Here is an 18,129-nt window from a genome sequence, read left to right as displayed (position 1 = left end):
ATAAATAAAGAGGAAGGAGGTTTGCAAACTGGATTATTGTTCTTGTGGCCACTGTTGGGCCGTAGCCCACAGGTTGAGAACCACTGACTTTAATGTTTGCCATTGCCTTTCTCTATAGCTTATTCGAGCTCACTTAATGGATTTTCTTGACTGAACAGAGATTTGAACCCTGGTCTCACAGATTCAACACCCAAGCTGCTATATGATTCGGGGTATAAGTACAGAGTCACACAAGCAAATTGAAGACAAGAATCAGCAGGTGCTGATATTTCCATGTTAGTGCGGCTATGTATCTCCTCCAGATTGCAATGCAAATACTGAGCTCTGTTCTCTAAGAAGCTTCCTTAAAGCATAGAACATAGCCCAGAGGACATTTTACCACTCTAATGGCATGCAAACATTCAGCTGCTACTGACAGGAGCATTGGAAAGTACTACCAATTTGTTAAACCATAGAAATTAGCCCTGACCCTGACCTTCTCATCTCAGCTTATGGAATGTTGAAGTGGCTGCTGAAGATCTAGAAAGCTTTCTTGCACTATTCTCTTACTGAACTCTGCTTCCTAGAGCCTCTGAAGTACATCTTCCAGCATTTCTCATAATTAATCATGCTGGCTAGTGGCTACTGAGGAGACCAGGATGGGAAAGAGTACATTAGATAAGAGTTGGTAAACCAGTCCATCACAATTTCAAAATTCTTTGGGAATAGTAAAAACACAGCTGGCAGGAACAAAGAGTTTATTGAAGATCAGTAGCTATTCAATAAGCGTTATGGGGCAGACAAGCTGGGCAGAGACATTTCGAAGAAAAAGGGTGCTTCCACACTGAGGTTCATTAGTACAGCAGAGGCAGTGCCTTTTCACAATCAGCTGGAAGTGAATCCTAAAAACAAGGTATTGCAAACAGTACATTATACACCACTATATAATCCACCAATGTCTTTCCTCATGAACATAATTCTTGTACAATCAGAAATAAGGTCCATTCACCAGAGATCCTTTCTCATACTCTTTGGTAGCCCCCCCCCCCCCCAACTGGCCTGTTTTACCATTTTGTGTTACCCCAGTAAGAATAAAATTCTCCAAATGTCTTCTTCTCTTCCTACTAGGGGAAGAATTCATGACTTATTTGTTTAAACTGTTCCTTCCTCCCCCTGCTTTTATCCTTGCTCATGTTGCATTTCCCATGGTGCTACTAGGATTGAGGGACACATAGCAAGATCTCATTTGGGAAAATGCAGATACACCTAGATGGTTCTCCTGGACTTGGTTCCTAATCTATCTATGAATCAAACAAATAATTCTATTTGTCTGTGGTACAATGGCCATTACAAAATACTTGGCAACTTGCCCTTCTGTGGCGTTTCTATTCTCAATCAGCATTGTGTTCCTTCCTTCCTTCTCTCTCTCCTCTTTCTATTCCGTTCACATTGAAACTTTTCTTGTTTTCACCCTAATGAGTTTTTCTTCTCATATCATCTCTCTTTTTTCTAGGGGTGTGTGAAATTCCATTGGTTGGATAACTTTGGCAATCCGGTGGCTCCAGGAAGTACTCTTCAGAGCCTTCTTGGAACAAAAAACAGGCCGCCTAATCTTCCAGCTAAAAATTTGGGAAAGATTAGTTGTTTTGGACTTATTTTTCATAATTAGTATTCTAACCATTTGTTTGTTTTACAAGCAGCAATCTCTCCATTGTGGAGGCGAAGGGGAACACTGAGCACAGCCACACTTGCTGCATCACGTTTCTCAGCTAATCAGAGGGCTGGTTCTGTCCATTCTCCTCCCTTCTTGTGGTGCGTCTTCTTTTGGACTTCAAATCCCAGAAATCTCTGTTTCATTTTTTAAAAAGAATTTATTGGTAAAAACTTTTTAAAAGTCCAAAACATCTGTGGATGGACAAAACATCATGAAACTTGGCAGACTTACAGCCATAAATGCGTCCTACATGTCCACGTTTCATCCTGATAGCATTAAAAATGATGGAGAATAGAGCATCTAAAATTTCCCCATTGGCGTTGATGGACCGAATCCTCCGAAAATGGAACTCAGGCTTCTGAATTATGAATCTCCCGGAATCTTCCCAAAAACAGAATAGAGTGGGGGTGGGGACTGAAACGAAAACATAACGGATTTCTGCCATTTTGCATGCCCCTAGTTTTTCTCCTGTACCAAGTGGAATGCTCATTCTCTCTACCCTCACCAGGCAGTAGCACTTATGAGATTAAATTGATAATTAAAAGCCACATATAAACACGCACACCAAAATCCCGGCACTGGATCAATTTGGAGAAAGCTGTTCTGAGACAAATCAGAGGATACTGTTCTTTTGTTTAAATATCTCCTAGCCCAAATAAAGGAGGGTGCAATAAATAAACTAAGCTTACAAAGAATGAACCAAAGGTACAGGAGTCTGTCAAAAAAAATCTTGAAGGGACAATTCTGAAATTACATTTCAGCATACAGGTGGTTGTCATGGGTAGATCCATTTTTGCCAGGTGCCTTCCAGTCACCGCCAATTTATGGAGTGGTGATCACAGGGTTTTCTTGACCAGATTATTCTGAAGAGGTTTACCAAGCACCTTTCTCAGTGGTTTAGAGAACATGACTTGCCCAAGGTCACCCAGTGGGTTTGCATGGCTGAAGGGGGATTTGGACAATGGTTTCTCCAAGTCCCACTGCAATGGCCAAACCACTACACCAAACTTGATCTCATGGCAGAGTTATAATTGGGTTTTAAAAAAAAAAGCACAAGGGAGTAAGTCAGAAAATATGAAAATGCAACGGACTAACAATGAAGCTGTTCTGGGTGCTCTGTAATAACTAAGCAAAGGATAACAATTGCAAAGTAACCAGCTAGTGTGGAGGCCCCCTCAAGAATGAGGGGAAAACAAACACTGGTGTCACTCAGACAGTTGCAGGTGAAGAATTCAGCTGGTGCCAAAGCCATCTCTCTGTCCCGTCAGCAACAGTGAAGGGTAAGGAACACTCCATGTGGTGCAGCGCCAAAGCCTGAAATCTACATACCAAACAAAAGAAAGACTTTCAAGCTTTTGCCACTTTTTAAGCAGTCAGACTTTATAAAATGGAGCTTACTCAAGAGAACAAGAAAAATGTAAATTTATGAGATGTACAGGTGCCTTTCACAATTCAAAATTAGTTATGTGTTGTGGAACCATGTTACTTCCTCGTTTTAAACATCTGCTGAATGTTTGCTAGATGCTGCACATGCTTGTCCAGCAACCAAGTCTGAGCTGGGTTACAAGAAGAGGGTTGTCTGTTTATGTCAATGAAAGCCACTGTGTAGCCCTCTGGATGCGGTTAAACTGCAAGTCCCATATCCTCTAGCCAGCATAGCCAATGGTGATGGGTTAAGCAACATATGGGTGGTGGCATGGTTCCTATCCTTGGTTTTTATATTATATTATATTATATTATATTATATTATATTATATTATATTATATTATATTTTTGAGAAAAAAGAGAGCTATGTAGCACTACAAACATATCAGCTAGAGGACAGAAGGGGGAAAGTAGGCACCCAGTTCCACAGCTGTTGGTTAGAGAATATTTTCTTCCTATGTTAGATGCTTAGAAAAATTAGGTATGGATAGAACTTCCAAGCTAACTGGGAGATTCTGGCAGCTCTATCCAAAACCCTGATCCTTTCAAGCTCTGGTTAGATGCCAAAGCTTTCAAGTGGATTGAGAATTGGCAAGTACAAAGGAAGGACAATTTGGAAAAGATGAGGCTGATTCTTGGCAGGGGGTTGGACTGGATGGCCCATGAGGTCTCTTCCAACTCTATGATTTTATGATTCTGTGATTCTATTATTCTAGGCTCCCTTCTCCTATAGAATTCCTTGTATTTCTAATGTTTTGATTATGAGTGTTGTTAGTTATATAATCAACATGACACTATCTTCCTTTAAAGAAGGAATTGGCTTATGAAAAAAGCACAGCTTGGAAAAGTAATTTCTGAACCTACAACTGACAGAATCCCCCAGCTAGCATGGTCTTAAAAGTAACTTTTTCAATCCCCAGAGAAAGTCTATGGTTTGCAGAAATACATCCTCTGCCAACAGAAGAAGAATTGGGACAAAACATCTCAATGGGGATTAGGCATGTTCAGTTACCCCAGAATGCTGACTAGGAATAAAAAGGAGGAAGTGAGGTGGAGTGGGCTGAGATCTTGAAAATGGAGCACCACATGTCAAAGCTTTAAATCAGGCAGATGGCCCTTCTGATACTTTGGCCTAAAACTCTGTAGTCACCCTACCCAGGAGGCTAAGGGCTTGTGGAAGTTGTAGCAAGTCATGGATCAAGGATGCTTCACCCCTGCTTTAGATAGGCCATTCAGTCCAGCATGACTCCATAGTCACTCTCCACTAGATGTTGATCATGGATTCACACTGGAGTGCATAGAGATTCCTAAAAATAACATCTTAATCAAATCTACAAAAATCAGACCTGAAAATGTGGATAACTGATTATATAGTAAATAGTGAGAGATGCTGGGAAATGCAGTTCAATTCCATCACCAAGGCCACACAATTTTCACTCTCAAGGGGGTGTGAAAATAGGTATCAATCAATTCTAGGTGTAGAGTAAACAGGGACTGCTTTGCATCTTACCCTTTAAAGGATACTGCATCCCCTTTTCTTCGTCTTTGTGGGCTGAGGACAGAGAACTGCCCGGATGGCCTCATCAAACACTGTTTTCAGGCCACGTTGGGTCAATGCTGAGCATTCAAGATATTTCACTGCATCTGCAAATATAAGAAGACTGTGAGGCAGCACAAATTTCCTGGAGATTCCCTTGCCAGCCATATTACCACCTTATGCATAAGATCTGTTGTTGTTTTAGTATTATTGTGCATTTATATCCTGCCCCTCTTAAAATATACTCAAGGAGGTATATGTGGCTCTCCTCTTTGCCACTTTTGTTCATATAACCTTTGTGACAGAAAGTGTGCACAATGGTCACTCAGTGTAATATATAGGTTCCATTGAGGAGTAGAACCTGGATCTTCCAAGATTATTCAAGCTCTAGCAGTGTCTAACACCTAGTAATATACAGACATATAAGAGCCCTGCTGAAACAAATAAAAGAGCAATGTAATCCAGAATCCCTTCCACTGTCAGTGGCCAATTATGAGAAGACTACTAACACTCTTGTTTTCATCATGGTGGCTATGCATGATGCCTAAATTTAACCACAGTGTATTTTTGAAAACTCTAAAAGTACTGTACAATTGCAAAGTATTACTAGTTTTGTAGATACTTTTTTAAACCTAGCATCATGAATAACTACTTGGCTGAAGTCTAAGGATAAATAGGATGCTCGGGGCAACTCTGTGTTCTCTTCAAAGCAAGGCAGATGCTCTCTCAAGCTAAGACAACTGAAAGTGGATACTTGTTAAAATAAAAGGGTTCCCCTCCTCTGTGAAAAACATGTAGAGTAGAAGAGAAAATAGAGGTGGTATGGGGGCTGAAAGATGGACATGTTTACCTTCTAACCCAGAGATAGACAACTGTCAGAGATGGGAAGCCCCTTGAATGATCTTGTTGTATGCTATGCTCAGCAGCCTCAGAATCTTTAGGGTTTTTTTTCACCCAAAACACCTATGTGCAGACCATACTACTACTTTCTACCTACCACAGGATGCTTTAGGACCTGAAGAAGCACCATTCAATCAAGAAGTAAACTCAAGTATTTTCCACTGCTAAATAATAACCTCTTTTGAGCCTTAAAAAGCTTGCCCCCATAGCAAAATTGCTCTTCTGTGAATGGTTTTTTGACAGTTAAAATATCAGGGGGGAAAGATCGCTGAGAACTGGTATGCGGATTCCCTAACACCACCATGTTTAAATAATTTAAAATAATGGTTACCAAACTATGGTCCTCCGGGTGTTTTGGACTTGGCCAACAGTCAGGAATTCTGGAAGTTGAAGTCCAAACCATTTGAAGGACCAATGTTTGGGAACCATTGTTTTAAAAGCTTGAAACTGTTTTCCATATCTATGATACATGCAATTTTCACACTAATTTCAGGGCACAGCATGTTGCTTTTGAAAAGAAACTGATTGTTATCCATACGCATGAATGTCATGTGCTGTAGATAGATGTGGAAAAAACAGATGTTCACTTGGTTCATTTTTGGTTTCCATCTCACTGTTTCCCAAATAATTGTTTAAGTCTATTAGCTGCCTCAGCTTTACTCTCAAGTTAATCCATTCAGTCCAAATACATACTCTGTGCAACTCTTTGAAGTAGCCACACTGGCAGAGCAATACCCCCCCCCCCTTTCTTTTCTCCCCTTTCTTTCTGGCTATGGTATCCTGTGATTTGTATTTTGGTGAGGCACTTGAACTCTGGCAGAAGATTATCACGAACTTACAAATCTCAAGATTCCCTAGGAAGCTATGAAATTTAAACCAGTATCAAACTGCTATAATTATGTAACATGTAAGGGATTCTTTCATCTGGGCAATATGAAGGTGTAGAAGCCAGGCAAACATTTTTAAAATGTTGGATTTTTTAAAAATCCAATGTATCAGTCTTTAAAACAATTGAATATGTTTTCAATATGTTTCTTCTTTCTCCTCCCTCCTCCATTGTTACTGGTTCATCTTTAGCTGCTGTTCATGTGAATTCTACGACTCTAGTTGGAACTAGCAGCTCAAATGAGCCTGACCTGACCATTCAGAAAATGTCTTATGGACAAGAAAAGGTACTTGTGAATCTAAGCAAACCATCTATCCTCTTGCTGCCTCTCTATCTGAAAATCTCCTTGGAACTACAATGGAAATGGAATGAAAATAGCACATTCATCTAGGAAAGATTGGTGTTTGTGCATACTTAAAGTGGAGGAAAGACCTGAAGAAAGAACTAAAGCAACACTAGCAGAACTTTGTTGGTTATCCCCAGATTGCAGGGCAAGGCAGGAAAAGGAAGTTGTGGTTAAACAGCACTTCAGCTGATAGCTCTCATAAGCCAGTTCTACACATCACAAGTGAAGGAGAGAATATAGGAAAAGAAGGAACATATTAATAGCAGCAGTGCCAGTGCTCACAGCTGAAACAGAAAGGCCCAACGGAGAGCAGTTAGAAAACTGACGAATTGTGAGATCATCATAGGATGGTGCTGGGAAGAAAATAGACAAGGGGAGAAGTGATATAAATGACCAAAGTTATGCAAGATGTGGATAAACTAGTAGTGTTTTTATTCATTGCTCAGAATATTCACATGCAGGAGTAGTGTCAGTCACTAAATCTAAATGGTGTGAGATTCCAAGCAGTTACAAGATATCCTATTTACTCAGCAAAAATGAAACTATGTAATCTGCTATTGCAAAATATAGCTATGACATGTGTGAGTTTGGGCACATTTATGGAAGACAAGGCCACCAAAGGGTACTTGCCAATATAGTAATATCTAATCTCCAATACTGGAAATAGTAATACCTTGAAAATATGAATGAGAGGGTGATATCACATTCCCATCTTGCTTGTGGGCTTCTTATTGGACAAAAACTTTGGTCTAGATCAGAGTTTATCCGACTGTGCTCCTCCAGATGTTTTGGACTTCAGCTCCCATAATTCCTAACAGTTGGAAAGTTGGCTGGGATTTTTTGGAGCTGAAGTCCAAAACACCTGGAGGAGAATAGTTTGAGAAATACTGGTCTAGATAGAACTTTGGTCTTTCCATTATGGCTTTGATAGTTTTCCAGGACTGTTTGTTGCCTTCTCCTCTGGCATACTGTCCCCTGCATTCATTCCTTGGTTAACAAGAACAAAAACTATGTTCTAAGATGGTATGTACAGTAGAGTCTCACTTATCCAACATAAACAGGCCGGCAGAACGTTGGATAAGCGAACATGTTGGATAATAAGGAGGGATTAAGGAAAAGCCTATTAAACATCAAATTAGGTTATGATTTTACAAATTAACCACCAAAACATCATGTTAGACAACAAATTTGGCAGAAAAAGTAGTTCAATACGCAGTAATGCTATGTAGTAATTACTGTATTTACGAATTTAGCACCAAACTATCATGATGAATTGAAAACATTGACTACAAAAATGCGTTGGATAATCCAGAACGTTGGATAAGTGAGACTCTACTGTATATGCAGACTTTCCTAAGTAGTCACTATAGGTTAGAGCAGGACTCATAGATTAGTCTATTTTAAGTCTAGATCAGTGGTTCTCAATCTGTGGGTCCCCAGATGTCTTGGCTTTCAACTCCCAAAAATCCTAACATCTGATAAACTGGCTGGGATTTCTGGGAGTTGTAGGCCAAAACACCTGGGGACCCACAGGTTGAAAACCACTGGTCTAGATGGAGTCAAAATTTATATTAAGCAGAATTAGTATTGTGATTCAGATATGTGCACTCTCGTAATGGAATTTTTGCAGTGTTTATACAAACAGACCTATATATTTAGTGTTTATTTTCAGTGGCAAATCATTGAACAACAAAACATACTATGTGCAAGATATACAGTCACCTTTCCACATTTGCATGGTTGATTTGTGTAGGTTTGATTATTCACAGATTTGTTTAATATGGCCTCTCTAAGAATTTCTAGGTCGTCCAGTGCAACACTATGGTCAACATCTGCTAGAAGTTGATCACAGAGAGGGCTTAGAGATACCTAAAGAGAACATGCCTCTAGGAATCTCTAGATTCTCCAGCACAGCTGTATAGTCAACTTCTGGTGGGGTTCCTGCACCGTTGATGGCACAGTTAAGGACAGTCATATGCGATGTATTTCACTATTTGAGATAGCATTCTTTCAGGATATATATACAGTAGAGTCTCACTTATCCAACACTCGCTTATCCAACGTTCTGGATTATCCAACTCATTTTTATAGTCAATGTTTTCAATATATTGTGATATTTTGGTGCTAAATTCATAAATACAGTAATTAGTACATAGCATTACTGCGTATTGAACTACTTTTTCTGCCAAATTTGTTGTCTAACATGATGTTTTGGTGGTTAATTTGTAAAATCATAACCTATTTTGATGTTTAATAGGCATTTTCTTAATCTCTCCTTATTATCCAACATATTCGCTTATCCAACATTCTGCCGGCCCGTTTATGTTGGATAAGTGAGACTCTACTGTATATATATACAGTAGAGTCTCACTTCTCCAACACTCACTTATCCAATGTTCTGGATTATCCAACGCATTTTTGTAGTCAATGTTTTCAATATATTGTGATATTTTGGTGCTAAATTCGTAAATACAGTAATTACTACCTAGCATTACTGTGTATTGAACTACGTTTTCTGTCAAATTTGTTGTATAACATGATGTTTTGCTGCTTAATTTGTAAAATCATAACCTAATTTGATGTTTAATAGGCTTTTCCTTAATCTCTCCTTATTATCCAACATATTCACTTATCCAACGTTCTGCCGGCCCATTTATGTTGGATAAGTGAGACTCTACTGTATATATATATTGTTTGATCATGTGTCATATATGCTTGTTTACTATCATTGCCAGACTGAGTTTCATTTCTTTATCTATGTAAGACAGAGAAAAAATGAAACTGATATAAACTGGTACTCACAAGAGCAGTACACGTGAAACTCATAGGTTCTAAGAGCTACAATTTTGAAGAAATTGCTTCCAAATTAACTTTTGAAAATATGTATTTCTTAATGTTTCCCCCAAAATACAAATAGTTATATAATGCCAAAATGTGTAGTGATAACTAAGAATTTCAAAAGGCTTTTTATGGGACTATATACGTATCCTTGTGCTCATGCTTTCCATCTAAAGGAATTGCTGATCTACCCTTGTTCACATAATGTTAATTTTAGAGGCTGTAGTACACAAAACAATTTTTGAGTTTTTACTGAGATGAATTTCTAGTGTCTGAACTGACACAGGTTGAATCTAGACCCTTTCCCTCCCACACTGTCACATACCAATCTCTTTGGCCAGCGCCAGGCCTTGTGGATAGGTAATGGGTGCCAACTTCTTCTCCTTGAGCTTCTCAATGGTGTCCTTGTCATCCCGGAGATCAAGCTTTGTGCCAACAAGAATCATGGGAGTGCTGGGACAGTGATGTCGTACCTCTGGAAACCACTATAGGAAAATTTGAGATTGTTAATGAGCATAAATCTGTATTGTATGGATGTTAACATCAAGAAAATGTGTTTTTTAAATATAATCACTTTATATCAAGGGTGAACCTATTCAACTGGGGGTTAGTTAGGTTGCACTGGCCCCCAGGAAACGAGGGTTGCAACACCCACAAACACACTGCAGCATTCTAAAAAACCAAACCAAAATGCCTCCAAATGCCCCTGAATGATCTCTAAAGAGTCCAGTGACAATTTCATCAGACTGTTTTACTCTTGTTAAGTTCCCATCTTTTTAAAAACTGCCTCTTCTGATCTTAGTGAACATTTTGGGGTGAGAACATTTGGACCCTCAGTGGACATTTTGGGGTGAGAAAACTAAATTAAATAGAGATTGTTGATCTTGGGGTTTCATGGAGTATGTGTCACCCTTACCTTATACAGTAGAGTCTAACTTATCCAACACTCGCTTATCCAATGTTCTGGATTATCCAACGCATTTTTGTAGTCAATGTTTTCAATACATCGTGATATTTTGGTGCCAAGTTCGTAAATACAGTAATTTCTACATAGCATTACTGTGTATTGAACTACTTTTTCTGTCAAATTTGTGGTATAACATGATGTTTTGGTGCTTAATTTGTAAAACCATAACCTAATTTGATGTTTAATAGGCTTTTCCTTAATCCCTCCTTATTATCCAACATATTCGCTTATCCAATGTTCTGCCGGCCTGTTTATGTTGGATAAGTGAGACTCTACTGTATTAACATACATGTACAGCCAATGTTTATTTCCTATGTACTTTACTCGCTTCCCTTTTCTCCTCTTTTAATTTTTTCACTTTAATAGTAATCATGATTTTTAAAACCAATTTTTAAGAACAGGCAGAAATAAAATTAAATAAAAACTGGTCTTACATCTGACAAACCTTGCCAAAGAGCAGCATTTTTTACCTAAATCATCAAGCTAAGTTGTATCTAATTCAAAAAATTTCTTAGACTTCAATTATCTAGCCAGACCGACCTATACTCCTTCTCTCTCTGGATTGATTTCAAGTCCTGATGGCAAAAAGCCTGTCACTTTTCAACTCTGATATGTGACCATTCAATTGGGTGCTAAATTTGTAACTTTTACCGGGAAAAGTTTTTTTGTGTAACTTATAGCTGGGCTTAATGCACTCAGAGTCACCAGAGATCTTCCATGGTGCAACTGGTATCTAGCTGGATCATGATCAACCTCATTCTTACATGTCTTGTAGACTACCTTCTTCTTTGCTCAAACACAGAAGATCTCACCTTTGCACGGACGTTTTCATATGATGCAGGGCTGACTAGAGAGAAGCAGATGAGGAAGACATCCTGTAGGTCAAAAAGATATATTTAAACAGTCAGATATTTTGTGAAACACAAGTGATAAAGTTATATGGTGCTTGCCCTAGGGCTCAAAAAATGTCACATACCATCTCTCTATACTTCTTGCAACAATCCTATAAAGTGGATGCAAACTATATGTGGGTAAAACTGCCCTCTCTCTGTACTTGTCTAGGGCTTCAGATGCAGTAGTGGTTTAGTGGATGAGCCCTCATCACAACCCTGGGTTGGATAGCTCTTTAAAACAGCTCATCTTTGTAGACTAAAAATCATGTAAATGTGCTTGATTAAAATCATTCTGAAGACTTTGACATTACAATATTGATTTTCAGAGGCAGGGCCAGTCCTGCCGTTAGGCTGAAGTGTCCACTTCAGACAGTCGATTTCAATAGGCTTTTAAAGTGCTGCAAATAGGCAATTATTTTATATATTGTGGTACTTCTACCTTCCTTAGGGTGCTATTTGGATTTTTTACCTCAAGCACAAAAACACACATTGTTTGAGGCAGATATGAGACATAACCCAGCAAAAATGATGATAAGAAGACAAGAGGAAAAAACTCCTCATTGTGACCCACCGTCTGAGGATAGGAAAGAGGCCTCAAGCGGTCATAATCCTCCTGTCCAGCTGTATCCCAGAGTCCCAGGTTTACAGGTTTGCTATCAACCATCACATTGGCAGAGTAGTTATCAAACCTGTAATAGATATTTGTGTCAGATCCTTAATGTACTCAGAGGGATAGCCATGTTGGTCTATTTCAGCATAATGAGGAAAAGGGGAGAGAATCTAGCAGCACCTTTGAGACTAACTGGTTTACTTTATCCTGAGCTTTTGGGGTTTTCAGTCCACAATCCAAATCTTTATGCATTTATGAAGTACAGCATCAAGCCATAGATATTTAAGAATCATGGGAGTTGGATCAACATGTAATGGGATACAGAAATATGTCAACTATGAATTTAGTAATATACCTTAAACATTAAGTGTTTGAAACAGGAATTTTTGTCTGCATTGTGGGCTAGATCCTAAGGGCTTAAACCTGCACTGAAACAAGTTTTAAAAAACCCACTTCAGTACGGGTTTCAGTTCACACACACACACACACACCCAACACCTAGGCTTTGCCGGATTGGGGGGGGGGGTCTAGATCCCAATAACCTAGCTACCCTGAAGCTCCTCAAAACAAGGCTTAAATTTAAAAATGTATGGGGCTGCCATTATGGTGGTCCTTTGTACATCCTCCTGGCATGTACAAATGACGCAGAAGGAGATGGGGGGAGGAAAGCAATTTTGCGCCAGGAGGACAGAAGGGTCACCGTAATGGTGGTCTGATAATGTTTTTAAAATTAAAAGCTTGTTTTGAGGTCAGGGGGGTAGGGGGTGGGTGCCATCTCTCTCCTTTGCGCTCCAGGAGTCCAAAAGGTGCAAGATGGCAAATGGGGATTCACCCCCCGGTAAGCCCAGGATTACCCTGGGGGTGAGTCCCCATAGGCCCAATACCCCATTAGACCCAGGCTTTTCAGGCCTAATAAATTTGTTCTGAATTAATTCGCTTTTACCTGGGGCATCATTTGGATGCCTCAGATAAAAGCACAACAGACCACACATTTTGGGGCTTGTGTGGAAGGGCCCTTAGATATGAGCTCACTCTGAGTCTCCTTGAGTCCCAGTTTTGGGGAAAGGGTGAGGTTTGAATAAAATAGATTAACTTCATTGATTTTACTTCTCACAGCAACCAGGTATGTAATGTGAAGCACTGTAATCCTAACAACAGCAGATGGAATTAGTGAGGAGTGAAAATGTTGTTTGCACTGTATTTTTTAAGACAGAGGACCTAATTGGAACATCTTGGACTAATTGATGGACCAGAACCCAAGTTTGGAAAAATACAGTTTTCAAGTTCTAAACATTTCCTTTCTATTCTATGAGAAGTATCATGCTCAGCTAGGTATCTAAAAATACCTAGTTATTACTCCAAATTGCACACCAAACTGCCTGTCAAAGAGACAATAAAGATATACATGATCAGGAGGGAGGAATCTGTCTTCCAGATTAGCATATTGTTCTAAAGAACAGATTCTTCAAGGTTTCTCCACCCCAATATACTTACACAGTTGGGATATATTCCCCAGGGAATGCATTTGTGGTATAGCTGATCAGGAGGCAGGTTTTACCCACAGCTCTGAAATAAAAGGAAAATGCACATGGGGGATGTTATTGAAGTTCTTGCTAAGGAGAGGTTGCACGTTGGACATAGAAAAAACAAAACAGAGTCATGGAGAGAATAAAATGGGTAACCTCCTCCACACTGCTCTTATTCCCATGCAACCAAAGGTAGGAAACCAAACATGGAAGAATGTCATGTTCATTTATTGATTCACTCCATCATTTATATTATGGATTTAGCTGTTCACAGTATGACTGAACGCCTTTCTATTACAAATAATCACTCACTTTTGAACCAGATAAAATTTACAACCATGAAAAGATTATAAATTATTTCAATTATTTTGAAAGGCTAAGTAAAAGGAAATCTAAAAGCCAAGAGAGCAGGACAGATTCAAAATATAGAATCATACAATCCTAGAGTTGGAAGAGACCTCATGGGCCATCCAGTCCAACCCCCTGTCAAGATGCAGGAAAATCGCATTCAAAGCAACCCCAACAGATGGCCATCCAGCCTCTGCTTAAAAGCCTCCAAAGAAGGAGCCTCCACCACAGTCAGGGCAGAGAGTTCCACTGCTGAACAGCTCTCCCAGTGAGGAAGTTCTTCCTAATGTTCAAGTGGAATCTCCTTTCCTGTAGTTTGAAGTTGTCGTTCCGCATCCTAGTCTCCAGGGCAGCAGAAAACAAGTTTGCTCCCTTCTCCCTATTGAGGAGCGAGCATTATAGCATTATAAAGTATTATAAATCCAAAAGGTGCTGGCAAATAAAAACATTGGCAGTCTGCTAGAAAAACTGAAGCAGTTAAGAGAACCTTTGGGCTGTGATTTGCTTTATAGTGTGGGTGCTAATGCTAAAAATATTGCACTTCTTCTATTTATTAGGGATGCATGCAACATTGACTCCAGTGAGGATTTTTTTTCTTAAAAAAAGTTCTCAGATCTGAATGTCCTAAAACTGAGTATGGACCCAATCAGTTGTGCGTTTCAGAATTAGAGAGACATTCAACTGAAAAACGAAGGAGCTTGGCAACATGCACACATTTTTTATGTTAAAAGTAAAACAAGCATGATATTGCACTGGTGGGGGGGGGGGGGTTACAGTGACATAGGGTGCATTACCACTGTAGATTGAATACAATTTGACACTACTCAGTGCTATGGAATCATGGGAGCTGTAGTTTTACAAGGTTTTTAGTCTTCTCTGCCAAAGAGTGCTTGTGACTAACCAAACGACAACTCCCATGATTTCATGGAATTGAGCCATAACAGCTAAAGGCTACCAAATCACATTAATTCTACAGCGTAGATGTACCCATGGATGTTGAAGCCACCAGCTGCCACTGAAGTAAACATATTGATCTTCATACTGTGAAAAGTTTCACCTGTGCATTAGCAATTCTAGTTTAGAAAAAAAATGTTTTGAAGACACTAGCGGGGGCAAAGGTCAGGAATTATGGGATCTGTAGGGCAACAATTAACTGGGGGCTACCAAGTTGAAGAAAGTTCTTCTGAGAAATCCATGTTATGCATTGCAAAACTAATTGAAGGGCACAGGTTCAGAATTGGGCTGAAATGCAACCATTTATTCATGGGCATTTGGAAAATGACTGAAAGGGTTTTTAAAAAAATAAAAAATAGAAAGCCTGTGTTCCTCTTATCCTACATTCCAACCTAGAGTTTTTAAAAGTTAGGTTTTTGTTTTGTTTTGCTTTGTTTTGTTTTCACAGTGGCTCTCAGAATCCCCAGTCAGCTTGGATAGGGGGGCGTGCAGAGTTGCATCCCTCAAAAATAATATTTTCTGTGCTATCCAAATATTGGTGGCTTTGTATGACCTACACGGTTGCAGCATACAGAGTCAGACATTCATCATCGTCTCAGTCGTTCAGTCGTTTTCGACTCTTCGTGACCTCATGGACCAGTCCACGCCAGAGTGTCAGACATTAGTCTGTCCAATCCAAAATTATTTTATTAGCCATTGTTTTTTGGAGTCTGAGGCTGAAATCCTTCTCTTTATCTGGTTCTTATAATACTGTAATTGGCTGAAACTGTAACCTTCAGTTTCACCTGCTTTTCTTGTTCTCTCTTTTTCTCTTTAAGGCATCTGTGTTCATGTAGACTTCCTCTTTGGGGACTTTTAAGAGGAAGCAACTGTTTAGGTGTGGAAGGGGCAAATGTTGCATGCTTTGGTTCTGGCCTAATTGGGTGACATAATAAAAACTCCAGATATAGAAATAGGCTTTAACTTCTCAATGCTTGAATGCTTTGAATTTCTCCCATCCTTCCCATGCCTCACTCTTCCTTCTAAGCATAAGGCATTGTGCTCTAAGAAGTTTCAAACACATGATCCACGGTCTACCCAAAGGGCAGGAAGTTGAGACTGTGTTCCTTTCATATTGCTGAAGAAGAAGGTCTTCTACTGGTTTAGGTGTACTATAGTCCAAGGGCCTTCCACACCACACCTTTATAGCACTACGATTCCACTTTAAGTATGACAACGGCATCCCATAGAGTTTTGGGGTTTGTAGTTTGGTGAAGCACTAGAGTTCTCTGGCTAAATTGCAAATACGCAGATTCCATGAGATGGAACCATGGCAGTTACTGGAATCATATTGCTTTAACTGTGCAACGGGGCCCCTGAATTGCAAGCAAGTGATCTCCATAGGCAAGCTGCAAGCTCTTATTGAGCTGACTTCATCGTATGGAAAAGAACATGGTTTTGAGTCACAGCCAAATAATATTGTCAGGAAGGAGATGAATTGTCTTACAAATGTCCTCCACCCACAACAAGCTATCCCAGTAAAAGGATGTTATGTTCCATATGGCAATGACTTCCCAAATCCACCCCTTGGCACAGTCATCAGCTGCTTTGGTCAATGGCTATGACCAGGACAGCCAATGACTACAATGAAGTGACTTTGGGGGTGGAGTAGGGCTAAGCCTTTGGCCTGTTGCAAACTGGTCACTTCCTCAAAGTGTTGGCCTCCACTTGAAATATCCCTCTCCACTACTTTTTGCCAAGAGGAAGTTTGGGGATTTTGTAATTTATAGGTAAAGAAAAGCGAACATTCTCCAGTTCTGCTTATTTCTTTCAACAAAACATGTTGGCATTGTGCTAAGGCTCCCACCAGTCAAAATGTAATGGGTGAGTGGAGGGGAACTCTGGGAAAAGGAGAGCCCAAGGTCTTACTGTACATAAAAAGCAGTCTGATGACAAATCCCAGACCAACAGCTTCCATGCCACAACCCGGTTTTGCTTCTGGACTGGAAACTGTTGGTCAGGAACAGGATATTCCTCTTAGGGCTACACTTATCTCTTGAGTGTCAACTCCTGGCCTCTAGCTTATGTACACTAACATCAGGAATACATCTGCACAGGTCACAGCAGCCTGGTGTATTTATTGCTTATGGCAAATGCTTTCAGACAGACAAATGCTTTCGCAGCATCCCATGCAAAATGAATAGTCATATATGTTCTTCACCATCATCATGCAGAGAAATCCCAGCCCTGACGCAAGGTCACAAACACCATATTTTTGTTCTTGTTTCATTTGAGAGCTTGCTGCACTCTGCTAGTTTTGCTAGCTTTTAATCCAACATATGAGACGCTTTTGTATTGTACTTTTGAAGGTCACCGGCATTAACAAAGCGGTGTATGAAACATTCATCTGAACCAAACTGCATAAAGTGGTCATGAACCACTCAGCAAGGGATAATCATTCTGGCCTTGATTCTGCCATCAATGATAGTTCTGCTGAAAAATGCCACAGAAATAACACACATTCCAGACTTGCATTTAACTGAAACTATCTTTTTGTCCTGCATTTTGTTAAATGTTATTTTTCTGCCCTTGTTGCCTTGGATCACTCTTTCCCATCATGCTTGCATGTCCACTCTAAAAGAGACATAGAGCAAGAAAGAGCATGCAACCCAGCTAATAGGGCATCAGAGGAAGCAAGATGTTCATGCAAGGCTCACTCCTTCCCCCCACTCTCCCCTGTGCCTCAAAGGCATCATACGTACCCATCTCCGACCACCACACACTTGATGGCTTGCATATCTGTGGCCTGGCGGTGCCGTGGAGTTCAGCAGGTCTCTCGAATAAAGGTAATAGCTCACCAACGTTGCCGGCAGGAAGTCTTCTACAGTTATATCAAAACCAAAGCTGAATTGAACAGCAGGTTGTGGGTTAGGGAGGAAAGGGAAGAGAGAATGTTTCTCAACCCGCCCACTAGTCCCCAAGGCAGCCCTGACTCTGTGCTGGGGGAAGGGCCTGCAGCTTCAGATATATTTCTCTCTTTGCATGCTGCAGATAGCTAAGCACTTCCTTTTTCATCACACTGTGTGGCTTCAGTCTTTGGACATTAAAAGGGGTTGCAGTGCCATTTCTACACAGGAAGGAGAACCATCCAGAGGAACAGAAGGAAAGTGGGAGAAATAACAAACCCCAGAAAGAGATATTTTCCCTCTTGCCCCTTCAGTTGAGG

The 18,129-nt window shown here is 40.0% G+C and overlaps 1 protein-coding gene across 1 annotated transcript; it reads right to left on the bottom strand.

Moving 5' to 3' along the window:
* Window positions 1-722: 722 nt before the first annotated feature.
* Window positions 723-17,902, bottom strand: rac2 (Rac family small GTPase 2). The gene is made up of 7 exons (XM_003220943.4): window positions 17,666-17,902; window positions 13,591-13,662; window positions 12,058-12,175; window positions 11,406-11,468; window positions 9,952-10,111; window positions 4,630-4,763; window positions 723-3,014 (listed from the first exon to the last, which is right to left on the bottom strand). Exons 1-6 carry the CDS (start codon window positions 17,698-17,700, stop codon window positions 4,633-4,635), a joined length of 579 nt encoding a protein of 192 aa, XP_003220991.1. The 5' UTR covers window positions 17,701-17,902; the 3' UTR covers window positions 723-3,014; window positions 4,630-4,632.
* Window positions 17,903-18,129: the final 227 nt, after the last annotated feature.

This window comes from Anolis carolinensis, chromosome 5 (assembly GCF_035594765.1).
Source record: "Anolis carolinensis isolate JA03-04 chromosome 5, rAnoCar3.1.pri, whole genome shotgun sequence".
NCBI lineage: Eukaryota > Metazoa > Chordata > Lepidosauria > Squamata > Dactyloidae > Anolis > Anolis carolinensis.
The sequence above is the reverse complement of the archived record's forward strand: the minus strand, read 5'-3'. Positions and strand labels throughout refer to the sequence as shown.

Bases quoted from the DNA above. Each gene is read 5' to 3' on its own strand.
- rac2 (XM_003220943.4), bottom strand. From the start codon at position 17,700: ATGCAAGCCATCAAGTGTGTGGTGGTCGGAGATGG. The intron at 10,112-11,405 runs GTGAGATCTTCT...ATTTTCCTATAG, and splicing joins ATGAAAACGTCCGTGCAAAG to TGGTTTCCAGAGGTACGACA. The intron at 4,764-9,951 runs GTATGTGACAGT...TTATATTTGCAG, and splicing joins GGCGCTGGCCAAAGAGATTG to ATGCAGTGAAATATCTTGAA.